At 41.6% G+C, this 17,396-nt stretch overlaps 2 protein-coding genes across 7 annotated transcripts in view; one reads left to right on the plus strand and one right to left on the minus strand.

Annotated features, from left to right (window-relative positions):
* Window positions 1–16,998, plus strand: part of RSU1 (Ras suppressor protein 1) — a 249,288-nt gene extending 232,290 nt beyond the window's left edge. For all 3 annotated transcript variants that reach the window (XM_072825682.1, XM_072825684.1, XM_072825685.1), the window contains one exon: window positions 16,694–16,998. Coding sequence is in view for 1 of the 3 variants with exons in the window: in XM_072825684.1 (XP_072681785.1) it covers window position 16,694 (1 nt within the window). In the remaining 2 variants the exon portion in view is untranslated. The remainder of the gene's footprint in view (window positions 1–16,693) is intronic.
* The window catches only part of PTER (phosphotriesterase related), a 144,115-nt gene that overhangs the window by 48,968 nt on the left and 77,751 nt on the right, over window positions 1–17,396 (minus strand). The window lies entirely within an intron of this gene.

The raw sequence follows: 17,396 nt of genomic DNA on the forward strand, positions 1-17,396 counted from the left end.
ACATCCAAGTTAAGATCTATTTGAAGTTTTAAACAAGATTGGGTTTCATGTATACTAGCTATGTGCAAATGAAATACAGCTCACAAAGTAAATTAAATAAAGTTAATAGATATGAAAACAACCAGTAACGAGATTATCGTTGTGATCTTAAGCTTCTGTCCAACCCTCATAAACCATTTCAGACTGTGAGCCCTTAAAGAAGAGCCTCAGTGGCAACCAAGACTCAAGTGAACAGGATGTAAAAGTAAGGCATGGTGGACAAGCCTGTCATGGTCACAGATACTCCAAGTGTTCCTTCCCAAAGAGTGGACTCTGACTGGACCATGTCCAAGTGTGCACATGGCCCATGGGCAGCCCCACAGTCACTGTGCATAACCTGCAGAGCCCTATGAGATGGTCATGGGCAGCCTGGCCGTGAGTCCGCTTAATGACCTGAAGTGGCTTCCTATAAGGGACTCTGCCCAAAGCTACTGTAGTCATCAACTAAGCAAAGAAGACTAGATCCCTCCAGAATCTGAGAACACATAAATGCAATGATCATTTAGGATTTAGAGGAGAACAGAGCCCACTCACAGACAAAAATCGGAAAAACAAGAATGGATGCTTCTGAGAAAACACAGGCACTAGACAAGCCAGTCTTTGAAGACATCTTACTTTCCAATGGTTTGCACATGTTTTCATGATACACACCCTTTATTTCAGTTGCTGAAGTGAGCCTTTGTCCCTTCTTTCAAAATTATCCTACTATAGTGTCTGCTACCACAGACTACCATAAATAACCTAGTTTAATCCCTGGAATAGATATTGTTGTTATTCTTAAATATTTTTGTTAATGTACTGGTAAACCTATATAGGACAAAGATGACCATTTTCCATTTTCACTTGGTACTAACTGGAGTTGATTTCTAGGAATAGAATATTTCTGCTGTACCAGTATTCAACAATTAAACAGATAATATCATCACCTGGTGCAAACCACCTAGAGAACCAGGTGTCCCTAGAGACTTCCCTAGTTCAAAGCGTGAGGAGTAATTCCTATCTGTTTGCTTGTGGCTTTTCCTTTCACTTAGATTGGTGGTTGGTTGGTTGGTTGGTTTTTTAAATTGGAGAAAATAGAAATAAATAGAAAGTTTAGAAGAAAAGGAAAGTGTGTGTGGCATTTTTCAATCCTATGGAGGATACAGGCATTAATGTAGGACTGGGTTGGGACAGGGTGACCCCCCATTCCCTATATGAGGCTGGTGACATAGCAGTGACGAGAACAAAGCCTCTTCCCTCACAAAGCTTATATTCTAGCTCAAGGTGTCCCACAGTGAGACCTACAAAATGCTAGTCTGTGGAGTATCAGTAGTCAGTAGTGTAAAGGAGGTGCTCTGGTTTTAAATGTTGGAAAATACTTGGTTGAGTGAGATCAAGCAGGTTTTCATATAGCATCTCTTTCATTGCTAGGGCTGTTCTAATAAAGTGCTACAGATTTGGAGACATTAAACAATGGAAATTTACCATGTCACAGTTCTAGAAGCTGGAAGTCCAAGCTCAAGGTATGGGCAGGGTTGTTTCTTCTGAGGCCTCTCTCCTTGGCTTGCAGATAGCCATCTTCTCCCTGTGTGCTCACATGGTCTCCCCTCTGTGTGTGTCCATGTCCTGATCTCCTCTGTAATGTCCTATATAAGGACACTACAGTAGTTACATTTGCATTAGCACCCATCCCGATGACCTCATTAGACTTTAATTGCCCCTTTTAAAGTCTCTGTCTCCAAGTAAAGTCACATTCTGAGGTACTAGGAGTTAGAATTTCAAACATGTGAATTTGAGAGAAAGAAAAAATTCAACCACAACAGCTTTGTGAACCTGAGTCTTGCAGAATTGTAAATCAGACCATGTTGATTCCATCCCCCTACCTACATCAAGGCCCCTGGAATAAAAGAGTGAGTCCTGGGCAGCCCAAGTGGCTCAGTAGTTTAGCGCCGCCTTCAGCCCAGGGGCCTGATCCTGGAGACCTGGGATCGAGTCCCATGTCGGGCTCCCTGCATGGAGCCTGCTTCTCCTTTTGCCTGTGTCTCTGCCTCTCTCTCTCTCTCTCTCTCTGTCTCTCATGAATAAATAAATAAAATCTTAAAAAAAAAAATAAGAGTGAGCCCTAATGTAAACCATGGACTTTAGTTAATAATCAGCACTGGGTCATCACTTGTAGCTAACGCACCACACTAATGCCAATATGTTAATTATAGAAGAAACTGTATGTGATAGGGAGGTGGCACATAAGAACTCTGTGCTTTGTGCTCTATTTTATGGTAAACTGAAACTGCTCTAAAAAAAAAAAACTGATTTTTTTAGGACAAATCCTATATAAACATTAAAAAAAAAAACACACACACAAAAAAAAGACCCCTCAAATGGCTGCACATTACCAGAGACCATGAGGAGCTGCTCTCTTTCTGTCTCTGACTGACTCTGCCCCAGGCTTCATTCTGTTCCAGCCACACTGCCCTTCCTTGTGGTTCTGGAGCATGTCAGTCTGGAGGGGCTTTTGCCTACTGCTTCCTCAGCCTGGATTCTTTCTTTCTCCCCTGTCTTTCCAGCTCTCAGCTCACGGGTCATCTCCTCAGGGAGGCCCTTCCTGACTGCTTAGCCTATGGGAACCTGCAGAGCACTGTTCCATCCCCCTGCTTTTATTTTCTTCACAGAATTTATCCTTGCTTGTTAGGTTTTATTTCTGTGGCTGTGATCTGTTTGTTCCTTTCCTGCCCCCCGGGTTCTTGTTCTCACTGAGCCCTCACTGACCACTTATCCCCATTTCCTCTGAGGCTGCCTGGTCCAAGCCACCATCTCACCTGATCAATTATAGCAGCCTTCTAACTGGTTATCAATAAGATACAAAGGAAAATGAGTGTGATCCTTGAAGATGATTCCAACAATGGGGTCCTTTTGGCCCCATCTGGATTTCATTTCATACCCAAGGATTTCCAACGCCCCCCATCTTTTTCTCCTGAACAGCATAGCTCTAGACATAGGGAAAAAAAGAACGCCCTTCTTCCCACAAAGATCTTTGTTTAGCATTTAAGATTTAACATCTTGGAACTGTTAGGGTAACCACCTGAGTTGATCTCAGCTGGCATAGTTGAGAAAGGTGATCCTGAGAGCAGCGAGAATTTATGAGGCAATTTAGAAAAGGATAGATTTAAAAACATTGAGTGTTCCTGGTAGATTTTGAAGCACAGGTGTACTTTCTTCTATTTGGAAAGAATTGCAAAGAAATGCTATCCAACACGATACATTAGCTGACACATGGCAAGGGCTCTTCACTTACCCCAAAATAAATGGGCTTTAGTGGGAAATCTGAGAGGTAGGGGAGGGGGCCAGGGATTTTAATGCTTCTTTTCCGGAAGGACAAGGTCCCTGTTTTTTCCAAAAATTGTCACATGGGTGAATGAGTTCATGGTTTGGGTGTTTGTTTGTTTTTTTTTTTTTTTTTTTTTTTTATTTGTTTTGTTATATCTTTGTGTGTTGTGTTGTGTTTTACAAACAGCAGAAACAAACTTAAACCAACTTAAGCAAAGAAAGGGGAATTGATGCCAGGGACACAGGGGTACCATGGAAATAAAGGGCAGAAATGGAAGTGGGCTTCTGGAAAGCCATCAGGGCTCCCTGTCACTGCTCTTTTCTGCCTGACTACACATTCTTTCACTTTCTATGTGAACGGCCCTTCCTTTCCTGGGCCACAAGAGCACCAGTCACATTCCTACCAATACCTCCGTATACAAAAAAGAAGTGTTACAGCCAGTAGAGACTGTCAGGAGTTTCCATCTCAACCCACATTCCTGGGAGAGTAATCTTAGTGGCACAGTGTCCATCTCTGGTCCAGTATCTGTAGCCAAAGGGAAGAGAAGAGAGATCCAGAGTGCACACTCACTGACTTTCACCTCTGTCTCACCACATCTCATACATTGTGGAAGTGAGGTGAAGGGTGGTGAAATGAGAAGACCTTCAGCAAAGGGGCCTCACTGCGAGCTGCACTGATGTTTCCCTAGAGCTCCACGGCATGTGCATGATAGTCACCCGCTCATTAAAGACTAATGGAACCACTCCTACAAATGGGCAGACTTGCTGGCACTGAAGACAACTCCTGCCCTCTAGAAGCTGGGAATCAAAATATGCATGTATGAAATTGCCAGGCAACATGGAAATAGGCTATTTTTGGATGAGATATTTATCGAGTACCTGCTGTTTGCAAGATACTGCAGGCCATTAGGGAGTGAGGGTACTAGTACCTAGCTGCCCTCTCCTTGCCCAAGTTCTAAAGCCACTGAGAAATAATATAAAACCAGCAGAGACCAAAGTGCTGCCTTTATTACCAATAAAGGCTGGGTTGGGGGATGTAGTTTTTATCTGCAGCTAAATGGGCTTCCTTTGCTAAACCACAGAATTAGGCAGAGATGAGTGGAGCCAAGCATATGGACTGGTCCTTCAAAGTCCATGTATTGAACACCTACTGCACACCAGGCACTGCTCTAGTTCTAGTTCTAGTTCTTGTTCATGGAAATGAACAAAATTAAGTTTCTGCCCTTATGAAGTTGACTTTCTGAGGGGGAGAAATAGACAAAAATAGGTTGTGATATATACGCCTGTATTTGTCTGCTAGGGCTGCCATTACGAAGTACCATGGACTAAGTGGCTTCAAAAACAGAAATTAATTTTCTGACAGTGCTAGAGGCTAGAAATCTGAGATCAAGATGTTGGCAGGGCTGGTTTCTTCCGAGAGCCATCAAGGCAGGATCGATCCCAGGCCTCTCTCCTTGCCTTGCAGATGGCCAACTTCTCTCTGTGTCTTTACTTGGCCTTCCCTCTGTATTAATCTCCTCTGATAAGGATGATAAGGATACCAACCACATTGGGCTAGGGCCCACCCCAATGACCTCATTTCAACCTAATTGCATCTCTAAAGATCCTGTCTCCAAATACAGTCATGTTCTGAGGTCCTGGGGGTTGGGACCTCAACATATGGACTTATGGTGGGGAGACACAGTTTAGTCCTTAAGGGCACCATATAACCCTGTTATAGAGTTTTGATGGATGGAACACAATTTTAGACAAGGAAGACATTTCTGAAGAAGTAAAATTTGAGTAAAAGTTTTAGTGTAATAAATAGTAAGGCCTTTGAAGACATTCCAGATGGCCTACCAGAGGAAGGACTTGGGCATGGAGTATGTATGGGATATGTCAGCCGGAAGTGAGGAAATCTGTGGAGGACTCAAAGGGTTTTGTTTTTTTTTGTTTTTTTTTTTTTTCAGTAGCAGTAGAATTTAGAGTCATCCACGGGGTATAGTGAGGTGATAAATTACACTTAGCTTGAGGTTAGGAATTTGGGATTTATCTTGAGACGACTAGGCTGAGAGTCCTTTGAGGATTCCAGGAAATGGAAGGAACAATGAACGCGGTCTCTTGGGAAGAAGAATCTAAACTCAATAAGTAGAATAAATGAGAAGAGGGACCAGCTGGAGGCCAGGGGATCATGCAGAAAGCTATTAGGAGAGTCCTGGCATATGGTCATAAAGACTTGCCCAGATAGCACTCAAAGGAAGAAAAAATTCAAAATTAGAGATAATTTTAAAGGAAGAGTCCACTGAGTCAAAATCAGCATTCAAATATCTTAGTTACATGAAATAAGCCATACTCATTAAACTCCCTGGAAATGGTTACCTGGAATAGAGTTATGCCCATATCTATAGTTCATCTGCTGTGGCAATTAAAATGCAGAAAATGCAGTCACACTTGGAATTGAAATGCTGAGCAGGTCTCCAGGCTCAAGGGATGGCTAGCTCCGGGCCAGGCTAGCGGTTGGGATTTTCATCACACCTTGGTCTCTCAGCCATGTCCACACTGTGACCATTGGTTACGGGTAGGATTGTGTCCTCCCAAAATTCATATTCCTAAGTCCTTAACTCCCAGCTACCTCAGAATATGGTGCTATTGGGGACAGAATGTTTCAAGAGGTCATTGGGGTGGACCTTAGTGCAATATGACTGGTGTTCTTATGAGGAAGAGCAAGGAAGCAGACATGTGCATGAGGGAAGATCATGTGAGGACATTGCGAGAAGACGGCCATCTATAAGCCAAAAAGAGAGCCCTCAGAAGAAACATCCTGCCAACATGTTGATCATGGATTTCCAGGCTCTAGAACAGTGAGACAAAAAATTTCTGTTGTTTAAGCCACCAATCTGTGGTGCTTTGTTACAGCAGTCTAACATACTAATTCACCATTCTGTTCTGATGGCCATTTCTGAGCATGGCCGAGGATTCCAGGAACTCTCCTTGACCACCTTCTTCTCATGTTTGCTCACAGCCAATGCTTAGCTTCCTTGCTTTCAAGTTAAGTCCAGTTTCTCCTGTTCTATCCATAACCAGAGGAAAAAGATTCCCATCATCTTCATCGTGCTGCCCCATCCAATACCTAGGCACTGGTTGCCTGTGGTTATTTATACTTAACTCCACTAAAATTAAATAAAATTAAAAATTCAGTTTCTCCAGCACTCGTCGCATTTCAAGTGGTCAGTAGCCCCATGTGACTGGTGACCACGTTATTGGTCAGCACGTCAATAGAATATCTCTGCTATCACAGAACGTTGTACTGGCCAGCACTGTTAACCTTCCTTAACCTTCCTTAAAGCCCAACCTGTTGTATTTATTAAGGTTCTCTCCAGTGTCAGCAACAGATACCCACTGTTTGTAGAATAAGGTTTAAAAAATGGGACAGGAAGGTGGTGGTGGGTCTTCCTGGGAAATATCAAATATCCCACAGGATCAGAAAGACAGTTGAAAGAACCAAGGGCAGCTCCCAGGACTTGGGCAGTAGGCTTCTGTGGGCCTTTCCTCCACGGAGCTATCAATTTCCACATTTTGTGCACAGGAAAGAGAAACTGAGTGACCCATTTTGAGGCAGGAGCTACTCAGCCAAATGAGGACAAAATGGCCACATGATGTCCACCCTGGTGTCTTCCCAACGATGCCAGAGAACAGGAGTCACTGTGACTGAAGCTGCTACCCCAATCAGGGCACTGCTCTGGAGAAATAAGATATCTCTTTAACAGTTGATCCAGAACCTTCCATTGCATAGTTAGCATTGTATATGCTTTGATTTTTACTTTTTGTAGGATGTAAGCAGCAAGCATGTTGGTTGCCTTTACCTATTTTGATGAACATTTAACTGAGGGCTTGCTTGGTGCACAGGTGCTGATATAGGTGCTATGGGAGATATAAAAGGGAATAAGGTATGTTTTGTTAAAAATATATCCAGTCCCCTAATAAAAACTTGTTCTATACAAAATGGAATAATCTGGGAACCGAACGGAGGCTAGGTTCACTGGGTTCTTTGCCCCATACTTTCCCAACCTTAACAAATACTTTTATTCTTTTGCTGCTTCATCTCTATGAAAAATTATACAAAATACACAAGAAATCCTCAAACCTAAGGCCCTCCCTTCCAAAGCAACCACCTCATTTACTTTTAACGGGTTCTGATTGCCAAGATCAAGTGTAACAACATCTTGCCGAAGCCCACATTTTTGTTAGGAAAATCCTGCAGTTTTCCACTTTTCATGGACAGTTTACCCAAAAAGGGTTTTCCAACTTGAATCTTTCATTGAAGATGTTACATTTTATTTAAGTCAGCATACAGGTACCCCAATCATCCCGTGACACTGAGCCCTATGCTTGCAGTTCAATTCCACACAAAGACTTCAGATCCCTTGAAAATATGCTGTCTACCACGAAGAGGCCACTTCGTTTCAGAGAACTCAGTTCAGACTGCACTCTCTCCTACTTTCAATTAAAACATGCTACGCAAGCGAATCATTAAGATAATTGCACTTAGTGGTTAAAAAAATTAAATCACTAATGATTCCAAAATTAATAATCAGAAAACAAAGGGAGGAGCAAATTGAGTGGATGACAGCAAAAATGAATTTCCGAGCCAACAAAACAGTGACGATTTTAATCTGGAGCTGCTTCCACTCCCAGCTATCCATTCATGGCTCGAATTCATCAAGTCCCCACGGAGACGGGGGAGCACGGTCTGTCTCGACCCCAGTGCACTGACCATGGATGTCCGTAGATCTGGACGTGGGCATGGGACAGGACAGACACCTGTTTGGTGAATCTTCTCTGCTCCTCTCCTTCCTCCCTAATGGCTCATTCCCAGTTGCACCGATCAGAGTGTCATTGTCATTGTCCAGGGACCCCAATTCTTTAGCCATGCCCACCTTGCTTCAGAGTCTGTCCATGACCATGATGAAATATAAATGCTGACCTAAAACGTGCTGCCCATCTTTGAAGCTTGTGTTATTCAGAGAAAGCTGGTATGTAACGCCCTCAAAGAGAGAAAACCAGCAAGTCCTCTTCTCTCTCATTCAGCTTCCCCTTTACTAGTTTAAACCACCTATATTTATTCTTGCATTTTTATCTCCCTGGCTCCGTTCCCTTTTGTGTCATGAAAGCGTATTTATTTTCCCCCTTTGTAGTATGTACTGTTTATCACTTTGTAAAAGCAGTTTGCCTTTTATCTCTGGCTGACGGGAGACTATTACCTTTTGAGTGGTTTCTGGTCCTGGGTATTAATGCACCCATCCTGGGGATGGCATTACCATCCACTGAACCCATTTCAAGTTCATTTGCATTTCACAATACATATTTCTATATTTGTGAGTAGATCTAAGAGGAGCTGAAAACCATTAAAATTCCTACTATTCTGCACACTCAAAAATCTTCAGAAAATTCATCAGCTGTGTCGGGAGTACTGGGATGCTTTTACCTTGCATACACTTGTCTGTATTTTAGAGATTGTGAGTCAATATCCAATGGCTTAATATAGGCTTGATTAAGGCGTTACTAGGGTTGAAATACTCTTAATTATAAGTAACCAATTCAATATGAAGGGAGAAAAGTGATTTTTGTATTTGCAGTAAGTAGCTCAGTGCTTGCAATTCAGAGGGGTGCACGGGGTTGGCAATCTTTTATATGAATGGTTCTTGGTGTTTGTGAATATTGTTATCAGACAGTATATGCAATCATTTTGTTTTCAAAACTGAACATTTAGGTGTGATTTAGTTAACTTCCTATCCATTCACGGTTGTGTTTTTATACTATAAGTAGTAACATTTTTCTATCTGTAGTAATTCATCGGTCAAAATATTGTAGGCATGACTTGGGAACAAATCTGCCAAGTGGTTTAACTTCTTTTCTTTTTTCTGTAGCTAGTCACATTTGACTGATCTCCTCAAATTACATACTAAAAAGAAACTGAAATGTGGAATTTATTTGCATTTGTTTTCGCTGAGCTTCGTCACTCCGATGATAGCATTTACTACACTCCTGATTTTTATTTGAAAATGAGTCGTCACCCCTTCTGGTTTAAACAGCACCCTCTGCTCTTTCTCCCATTCATTCTGCTCTTGCTAATTGCATATTTTCTGGGAGTAGTGTTTGCTTCTTGTTCAGCATGTCAGCTTTCTTTGAATGAATTTCAAGATGTACTAGGGTTGGTAAGCTGAAATAGATTTGGGCTCCTTCAGTAGTTTCTCACTGGGGAACATTTCTTCATTTTCTGTGAAACTGTCTCTGACTGTTATTCATGATACAGTTTCATACCTCTCACTTAATAAATGCTTAGAATTCAATAATCAAAAAAATCTCATTCTACCGATTGTTGAATTGTTTCTCTCAGTACACCATAAAATGAAAATAACCCATGATGTTTCCCTTTTTGCCTTGGCTACTGGGGAACCCAGAAGTATTTTATTTTCTATAGCCACCATCCTCGATGTAACACTTCCGTGAAATTATCTCTCCCTGTCCCCAGCCTTTCTTTCTATCACCTCGCTGTAATTCTCTTATTTTTATTTTTAAGGCGCTCTTTTGTGCTTTTCTCATTAGAATGCCAGATTCTTCTTTGGAACTTGGAGAAGTTTAAAAAAATTTAATATCATTCTGTATTTCAGAAGAAATATATTGTCTCCATTTCTTGACAGATGATAGGTAGAGTACTTTTCCATGAATCTTAAAGAAACGAAGGGAAGAACCCCATAGGAGGTCCACTGGGGCATACAGTTTGGTGCTTTTTTTGTTTGTTTGTTTTTTAAAGATTTGATTTATTTATTCATGACAGACAGACAGAGAGAGAGGCAGAGACACAGGCAGAGGGAGAAGCAGGCTCCCTGCAGGGAGCCTGACACGGGACTTGATTCCAGGACCCCAGAATCATAAGCTGAGCCAAAGGCAGATGCTCAACCCCTGAGCCACCCAGGTGACCCAGTTTGGGTGCTTTATATGGCCATCCCCTTGGGCCACAATCCCTGAGGAATTCATGTGCTCTTTCAGTAATCACAGGTGAATTTTTGTTCTCCACTATGCACAAGGTATGAGGCATTTTGAAAATACCAATCTAACTGCTAGTTAAACCAATCTAACTGGTGTTTTCAACTATTAGAACCAGTCATGCAAGCATCCGTTACTGGGAGATAAACACATATTAGCTCTAACATCTAAAACCCTAATACATTTCTCTTTTTTTTCACATTTATTAATTTATTTGAGAGAGAGCACATGTCGGGGGAGGGAAGAGGGAGAAAATGAGCAATTAACCCGAAGTGGGGCTTGATCCCCGGAACCTGAGATCGGTGACCTCAGCCGAAATCAAGAGTAGGATCCCTAATCGACTGAACCACCCAGGTGCCTCAGCCCTAATACATTTCTAACTCCGATTCTTGTACAGGTTATTTCTCAGCTCTTATTTTTCCTTCTTTTATCAATATTTGTTACTAATCCGGTCGTTAATCTAACATTTTTAGCAGTCAAAGGGACTTTTAAGAAAGTTGAGTCCTTGGAAATATGTGATTTCTAGTTCAAGCTTATTCAGGACATCCAGATTTCTTACATCTTAAAACGTTCTTTTGAAAACTCTGTTGTCCAATCCCAATTTAACAATTCTAAGCAACAAACAGATAACCCATTTAACCCCTAGTCAACATACCATTAGTGCCTATGGGTGGGTCAGGGCCCAAATATGAAATGTCCTGTCCTGGCATTTCTCTCAGTAACAGGAGAGGGGACAAGCCCTACCCTACCCCACCCCCAACCCCCCACAGAGCAGCAGGAGGGAAGCACAGTGAGAAGAGGACAGAGCCACAGGCTCTGGAGGCACCAGGGAGGCAGGGGGCGGTATGGGGGGTGCAGGGAGAGAATCAGTAGGAGGAGGGATGATGGAGGTTGCTTTAGAACTAGGGGGCAGGGGTTGAAAAAGGATAATATTGGGAGGTGGAAAGAGGAGAGGGAGGATGTTGGCTGCCAGGGGGAGGAGAAGACAAGGACAAAGGAGGAAATGGCAAGACTACTTCTGGCAGGATAGATTAACTGATAACCAGAGGATGGCTAAAGAGGGAGACCAGGTATTAATATCAAGGCTGGGAAGGTAATAGGCCTGGTGGCAATTTCTGAAGAGCCTGGCATTCCAGTTGGATGTTCTGGCCATGCGGACAACGAGTGAGTTACTGTTTCTGGGCAGAGGGGTGACACACTCTGAGCAGGCACTGAAGGCAGGTCGTTGCAAATGCCACTGTGAGACTGTCTGGTGATGGGAGAGGCTTCGGGACAGCAAAATCCAGTTCTTGAGAGTTTTAACTCAGTTCAATTGAATTAAATTGAACACATTAATGAGAAGATAATAGAAGTGACTTATCCAGAGAATTCATTCTAACTAGTACAGTCAAACACTGGATAAAACATTAGATTAGGGCCTTCTGAGCTTGTTCTGAATTTCTGAAAGAAAAGTTAATTATGTAGTTTAGACCTAATGCATGATTATATCTGAGAACCACACGTCTAAAATTCCTTTTAATTAGCTCCTTTTTTCCCCCTTTTTCTATTCAAGGCCTTTTGTAAAAAAAGACCATGCCACCTTCAGCCCTGGGGGAAATGGGCAAAGAGGGCCAATCAGTGATCTGTGTAATGCTAGAACAAATGTTCATATGTACTGAGGTGCCAAAATCACATCATGGGGCTTTAGCTAAGAGAATCCATCATGGATTGTCCTGTCTGGCTCTTATTATCCAACTACTAAGACCTTCTGCCCACCCACAAAAACAAACCCCTAAGAGTAAATGTAAAGAAATCATATGTATATGAAATCCTATACATATATATGATTTCTTTATATTCTTTACATTTACATTTCTTTACATTTACATTTCTTTACATATACATATATATGATTTCTTTACATTTATATTTATATATATATATGTTTGTAAATACACACACATACATATATAAATGCATGATGGCAGCTATTGGATAGTAGACATGCTCAGATAATCCTCAATTTAGCAAATAGTTTTGAACTTTCTTTTACAAAAGCAGCGATTGGTGATAAAATGAACATTTTTTCCTCTTTTCCTGCCCCTGTGAAGTTGCTAGCCTGCTGGAATTGTCCAAACAAGAAAGCAGCAGACAACAAAAGGCTAAAACACCAAAAATGATAAGCATCTGTGGAGCAGCTCACACTCAGAATATTCCCATGTGCAGATCGGTCTTAGAAGCCTGAGTGAAGCCATAGAATCTTTGCAGATATTGATAAGTGGAAAACGGAAAGATTACCCCTTGTATCTTGGACTATCTGGGCAAAAGAAAAACATCAAGCCCTCATCTAAGTATCACCAACTTGTACTGACTCTTTCCACTTTCCAGAGCCAAAGATAAAGTAATTAGTAAAATTATGGATTGTTACAGGGTGCCTGGGTGGCTCAGTCAGTTAAGCAACCAATTCTTGATTTCAGCTCAGGTCATGATCTTGGAGTCCTGAGATTGAGGCCGACTTCCGGCTCCATGCTCAGGGGGGAGTCTGTTCATGATTCTCTCCCTCTCCTTCTGCCCCTACTACCCCCCACGTGCTTGCACACACATGCTCCCTCTCAAATAAATAAATGAATAAATCTTTAAAAAAATAAATTACGAATTGTCACAACTGCTTTCAACGAGAAACATTGAAACATACAACTACTTGTATTCAATATACAACTCCCTCTAATAGTTAATTGTTTCCCCTCCAGCTTATTACAAATAACCTCTGCAATTTATTTTTAGGATTATGGCTTCAAACTATTTTTATATAGTTTAAGACTATTCCCAAGCGGTTGCCTGAATTAGGGAAAAACTGATATGTCTGTTCACTTACTAATACCCAAGGAATGCAGTATTTATTCACAGGACAGATTGTTCATATTTGAAGGTGAGTGGCTGTGGGGTCACACTCTTATTAGGAATGGGGCCAGATGTACCTTTCCTTGCTATTCCTATCAACTCCATCCCAATTTTTCTTAGAACCAGATTCTAGAATATTCTAGATTATCAGCTGCTCTTGGCAGGGTCTGGCTCTGTTGGTGGTTCTCTGTAAGCTCTCTCAGAATTCATGATGTTTTAGATTTTTAAAACAACACAATAGGACTACAGCAGTTCTTACCTCTGCTTGCCTGGTTGGTCTGTGTGCTTCACAGCTGGGTTCCTCTGATGTATTCTCTGCTTGAAATTCCCTACGGTCTAATGGCAGCTGTGTTTAGTTTCTTGAATTCACCCATCTTCCTTGTATGGCTGCGTTATCGTGACCATCCTTTGGGAGGACTGGCTGACCCCTTAGATTTCATTCTCGGTAACTTTTTCCTCAGTTCTACATCAGATAGGGTCTTAGGGATGGAACATCCCACCCATGGAAAGCAAGTATAAAATACCATATTCATACTAGAGGTTTCATCCTTGTAAATTTGAGACCAACTTGAAGCCAGACGTGGTACCCAAGCCTTATGTCATGTGCTACTTATCATCTCCATCTGGCTATTCAATAATTTTCTGACAATAGACTCCCCAAGCTAGCTCTCCAACTCACTATCCTCCATGGAGAGTTTTTCGTTGAAAATTCCCTACTGCGTGTGGTTATGACTTAGGTATCCTTCAGAGTGATTACTCTTCTGGCTGACTCAAAGCAGCCCTCTCTGGGATGTTCACTTTTTTGAGAACCATCATCCACAGGAACAATTCCTGAGTAACCACCATCTCAGTGATTTTTAAACACACTTGCAACTTGTTGACTAAGGGGAACTTTCCAGAGCAGGGGAAAAACACGTTTTAGTGCTTCCTAACTAAATCCAAAATCTTGGTCTGTCAAACTGCAGTGAATTCAAATTATCTTGCTCTAAAACTTTTTTTTTTTTTTCCTGACTTTGGAGAAGAGTGAAGTGATCCTTGTTTTGAGTTTTCTCTTACTTTATGTGTTACAACAATACACACAAGCAACTCTGCTGGAGAACTTGAGTGTTCTAATTTTGTCTAAATCTATGATATTTAGTATCCATTTGATGTCATTTGTCTTAAGTCTGACCCTTTAGCTTCCTTTCCTAAGCCTGTGTTCCACCATCCAGCCCATATGCACACATACTATTCAGCAGTCCTACAGCATATGAACATGGAAATGTACATTTATTGGGCTCTGCTTATGAATTGGGTATCATTGTAATTGTATGCATTAACTTGCTCAGTCTTCACAACAACCGTAAATTATTAGTGTTATTCCCATTTTAGAGAAAAGAGAATTAAGCCTCAGGGAGACTAAGTAACTTTCATAGCTGCTAAATGAGGGAACCAGGATCCAAATTAAGACCCATCTAATTCCAAAGCCATAAGGATATACTACTTTCCTACATTACTCCAAGCAGACCCTTTCTGGCTGGAAACCTGTAACTCTTCAGTCAAAGGAGTGTAGGCTCTAGATATAATTTGGAGATCCTGAAATCAAAGGTAAATAGCTAATCCAGCATGGTTTTGTTTTTTTTGTTTTTTATACTTTTTATCTCTATTTTTGTAGATAGTTCCTTGGGTTTGTTAACTCATGTTATTTTCCTCTTATAAATGCTATTTCTGTTTAAGTACTGCTGGATTTGGAAATCATTCTCATGACTAAAGATTTGTTTGCCTAGTAAGAGCCCAGTGTAGGGCTGTGCTGCCAGTGGGCGCTCAATAAAGATTAATGGATGGTGGTGCACGTCTGTGTGGGAGTCGTGTGCTTCGGATATGCTCCATTCTCCGAAAGAGACAGAAATGATGCAGGAAGATGAAAATCACTGGATAATCATCTAAACCAGATCTCGAGTTTCTGTATTTGACTTTATGATCTGAGCAGTCACAAAGGCCCCAGGTACAGAAGGAATGGGAATAGAGAGTCTTGTGTTTTCTTCAGAAATGATTGGGAAAAATCAGATTCTAAGGCTTACTTCCAAGATTAATATCAACTTCTAGAGAAAACTTGCTTCTCTGATGAGGACTGAAGAGAATCAAATATTTTTTTTAATTGACACATTTTCTATTATTATATACATATAGAGATGATGAGTAATATGCCAAATCAGATGGCTTATTCAAACTGTCAGAATAAGGGCTGAAGCGTGAGTAACTACCCAGAGAACCTTCTGAGAAATTCAAGCAGTAGGAAGTGTCAGCAACCAGCCATTAGTTCATCTACTATACAGCCATCCCTGAACAACAACAACAAAATTTCTCCCAAAGTACATGGTGGGACGCTTCTAGAGAAAAGGGAGGAGGTCAATCCTTGAAACTTACTTCACCCAAAAGCCAACTGTCAATGAGCCCACCTGGATTTGTGTGCTCACTAGAAAAAGGGGTCAGCCATGTGACCTGGGAAGTGTTGCCTGCATTCGTGTATGATGCCTACAGAGCACTTCTCCAAATCTCAGCAGAACTTTCAGATGCTGGGGCCCTCTCTTGCAAAAAGCAACCTGTGCTTTGACATTAGAAAAAGTGAAAGGAGAAACGCTTCCATTACTAGGGTGGAATGTTTGGTCCCACAGGTCTGGTTTCACAGTGTAGAGGGAAAGTGTGCCAGCACACACACTGGGTGGCCCTTATTCTGCTCACAGCTGTGTCTCACACCTACCATCTGCAAAAGTATGGCCTAGCTTTCTAGCGTTCATTCTGACTCTCCCATATCATGGTATCCTTACTGGGTTCTTCTGTAAGACGAGCCGTCTTCGATGGAAATGTATCTTGAGGTTTTCAGTGAGAATTTATTTATTCAACTCTCCCTTTTAAAAACTCCCTCTTGATCCCCCACTGGACTCTCTCTAGCAACAAAGAGGTCTTATGAATTTTGATAACTTGGTGCATTTGGAAAGAGTTTGATTAATACATTAACCTTCACCATCATTCCCACCATTTACTGTCTTGCCCCCCAAAAGAAATGTGACTTTTGAGAAGCAACCTAGATGGTGTGTTATTTCCATGTGTCTGCTGCTCAAACATATGAAAATACGGTACCTCGTGTGAACCCAGGTATTCTGAAATAGATGTATAATTATGCCCAAGACATGGACACACACTTTTAAAACCACTACCCTAAAAGTTAAAGATTTGGGGAGTGGGAAGGACTCTTGTCCAGTTACATACAGGAGCAGGAGTAACCTTAGCAGCCAGAGGGAGAGAAAATACAGAGACCTAGGCCGGGCTGAGCCCCAGGGACCAGGGCCTCACTCTAGATTCTCCCAGGAAAGATCTGAAGGAGCCGCTGACATTTCTCTTAAAAGAATCAATGAATCTTTGTTTTCTTCTGCCTCTCATTTGACCTTATTTCGTTTCGAAACAGAGAAGAAGGAAAGAAAGAACCAAATTGGCGCGGGGTGGAAGTTAGGCAGAAGAAACAGAAATGGAAAATGCTCTGCTGTGGAGGCCACAGACAGGATCCCAGGCCGCCGATCGTCACCCCGGGGATGTCATCGTTTGCTTGCTGTAGTCTTATTTGTTCTGGCTTCTCATTTCTGATTCTCACCCTGATGTAATAAGTCACCATCTTCCCAGCCATCATCCCCGTATTGACAAGCAAATGTCATCCACATTTGATTGACATCTATTGCTCCTGAATGCAAAAGTATGATTTACAAATCAATTCCACTTGTTTATTTAAAGCTGTTCTTGTGCCTTATGTATTTGTTAGTGGGATAAGTTGCCTAATACCTACTCTGGGGGGTTTTACATTAATATTACAAAACCAGGCTTTTCCTTCTCCGTCTCTCCCAACTGCAAATGGGGCTCTTCTTTCTCATATTTTTTCCTTTTTCCTCCCATGCCTCAGTGTACATGCAGGAAATGCCCTGTGAAGCTAATAGGACACTTTCCATATCTCAGCAAAAGACCTTACCCCGTACTTTGGTAAAGCCTGCTTGGTTTGTCTTAAGTCTTTTAAAGACCTTTTGACAAGTGATTATTTCCCATACATGTAAGTGCAAGGAAATGCAGTTTCAGGTCCAGGGGCAGGATCTCCCGAAAGGTAGCTAGAACTGTAATCCTGC

This window comes from Canis lupus, chromosome 5 (assembly GCF_048164855.1).
Source record: "Canis lupus baileyi chromosome 5, mCanLup2.hap1, whole genome shotgun sequence".
Taxonomy (NCBI): Eukaryota; Metazoa; Chordata; class Mammalia; order Carnivora; family Canidae; genus Canis; species Canis lupus.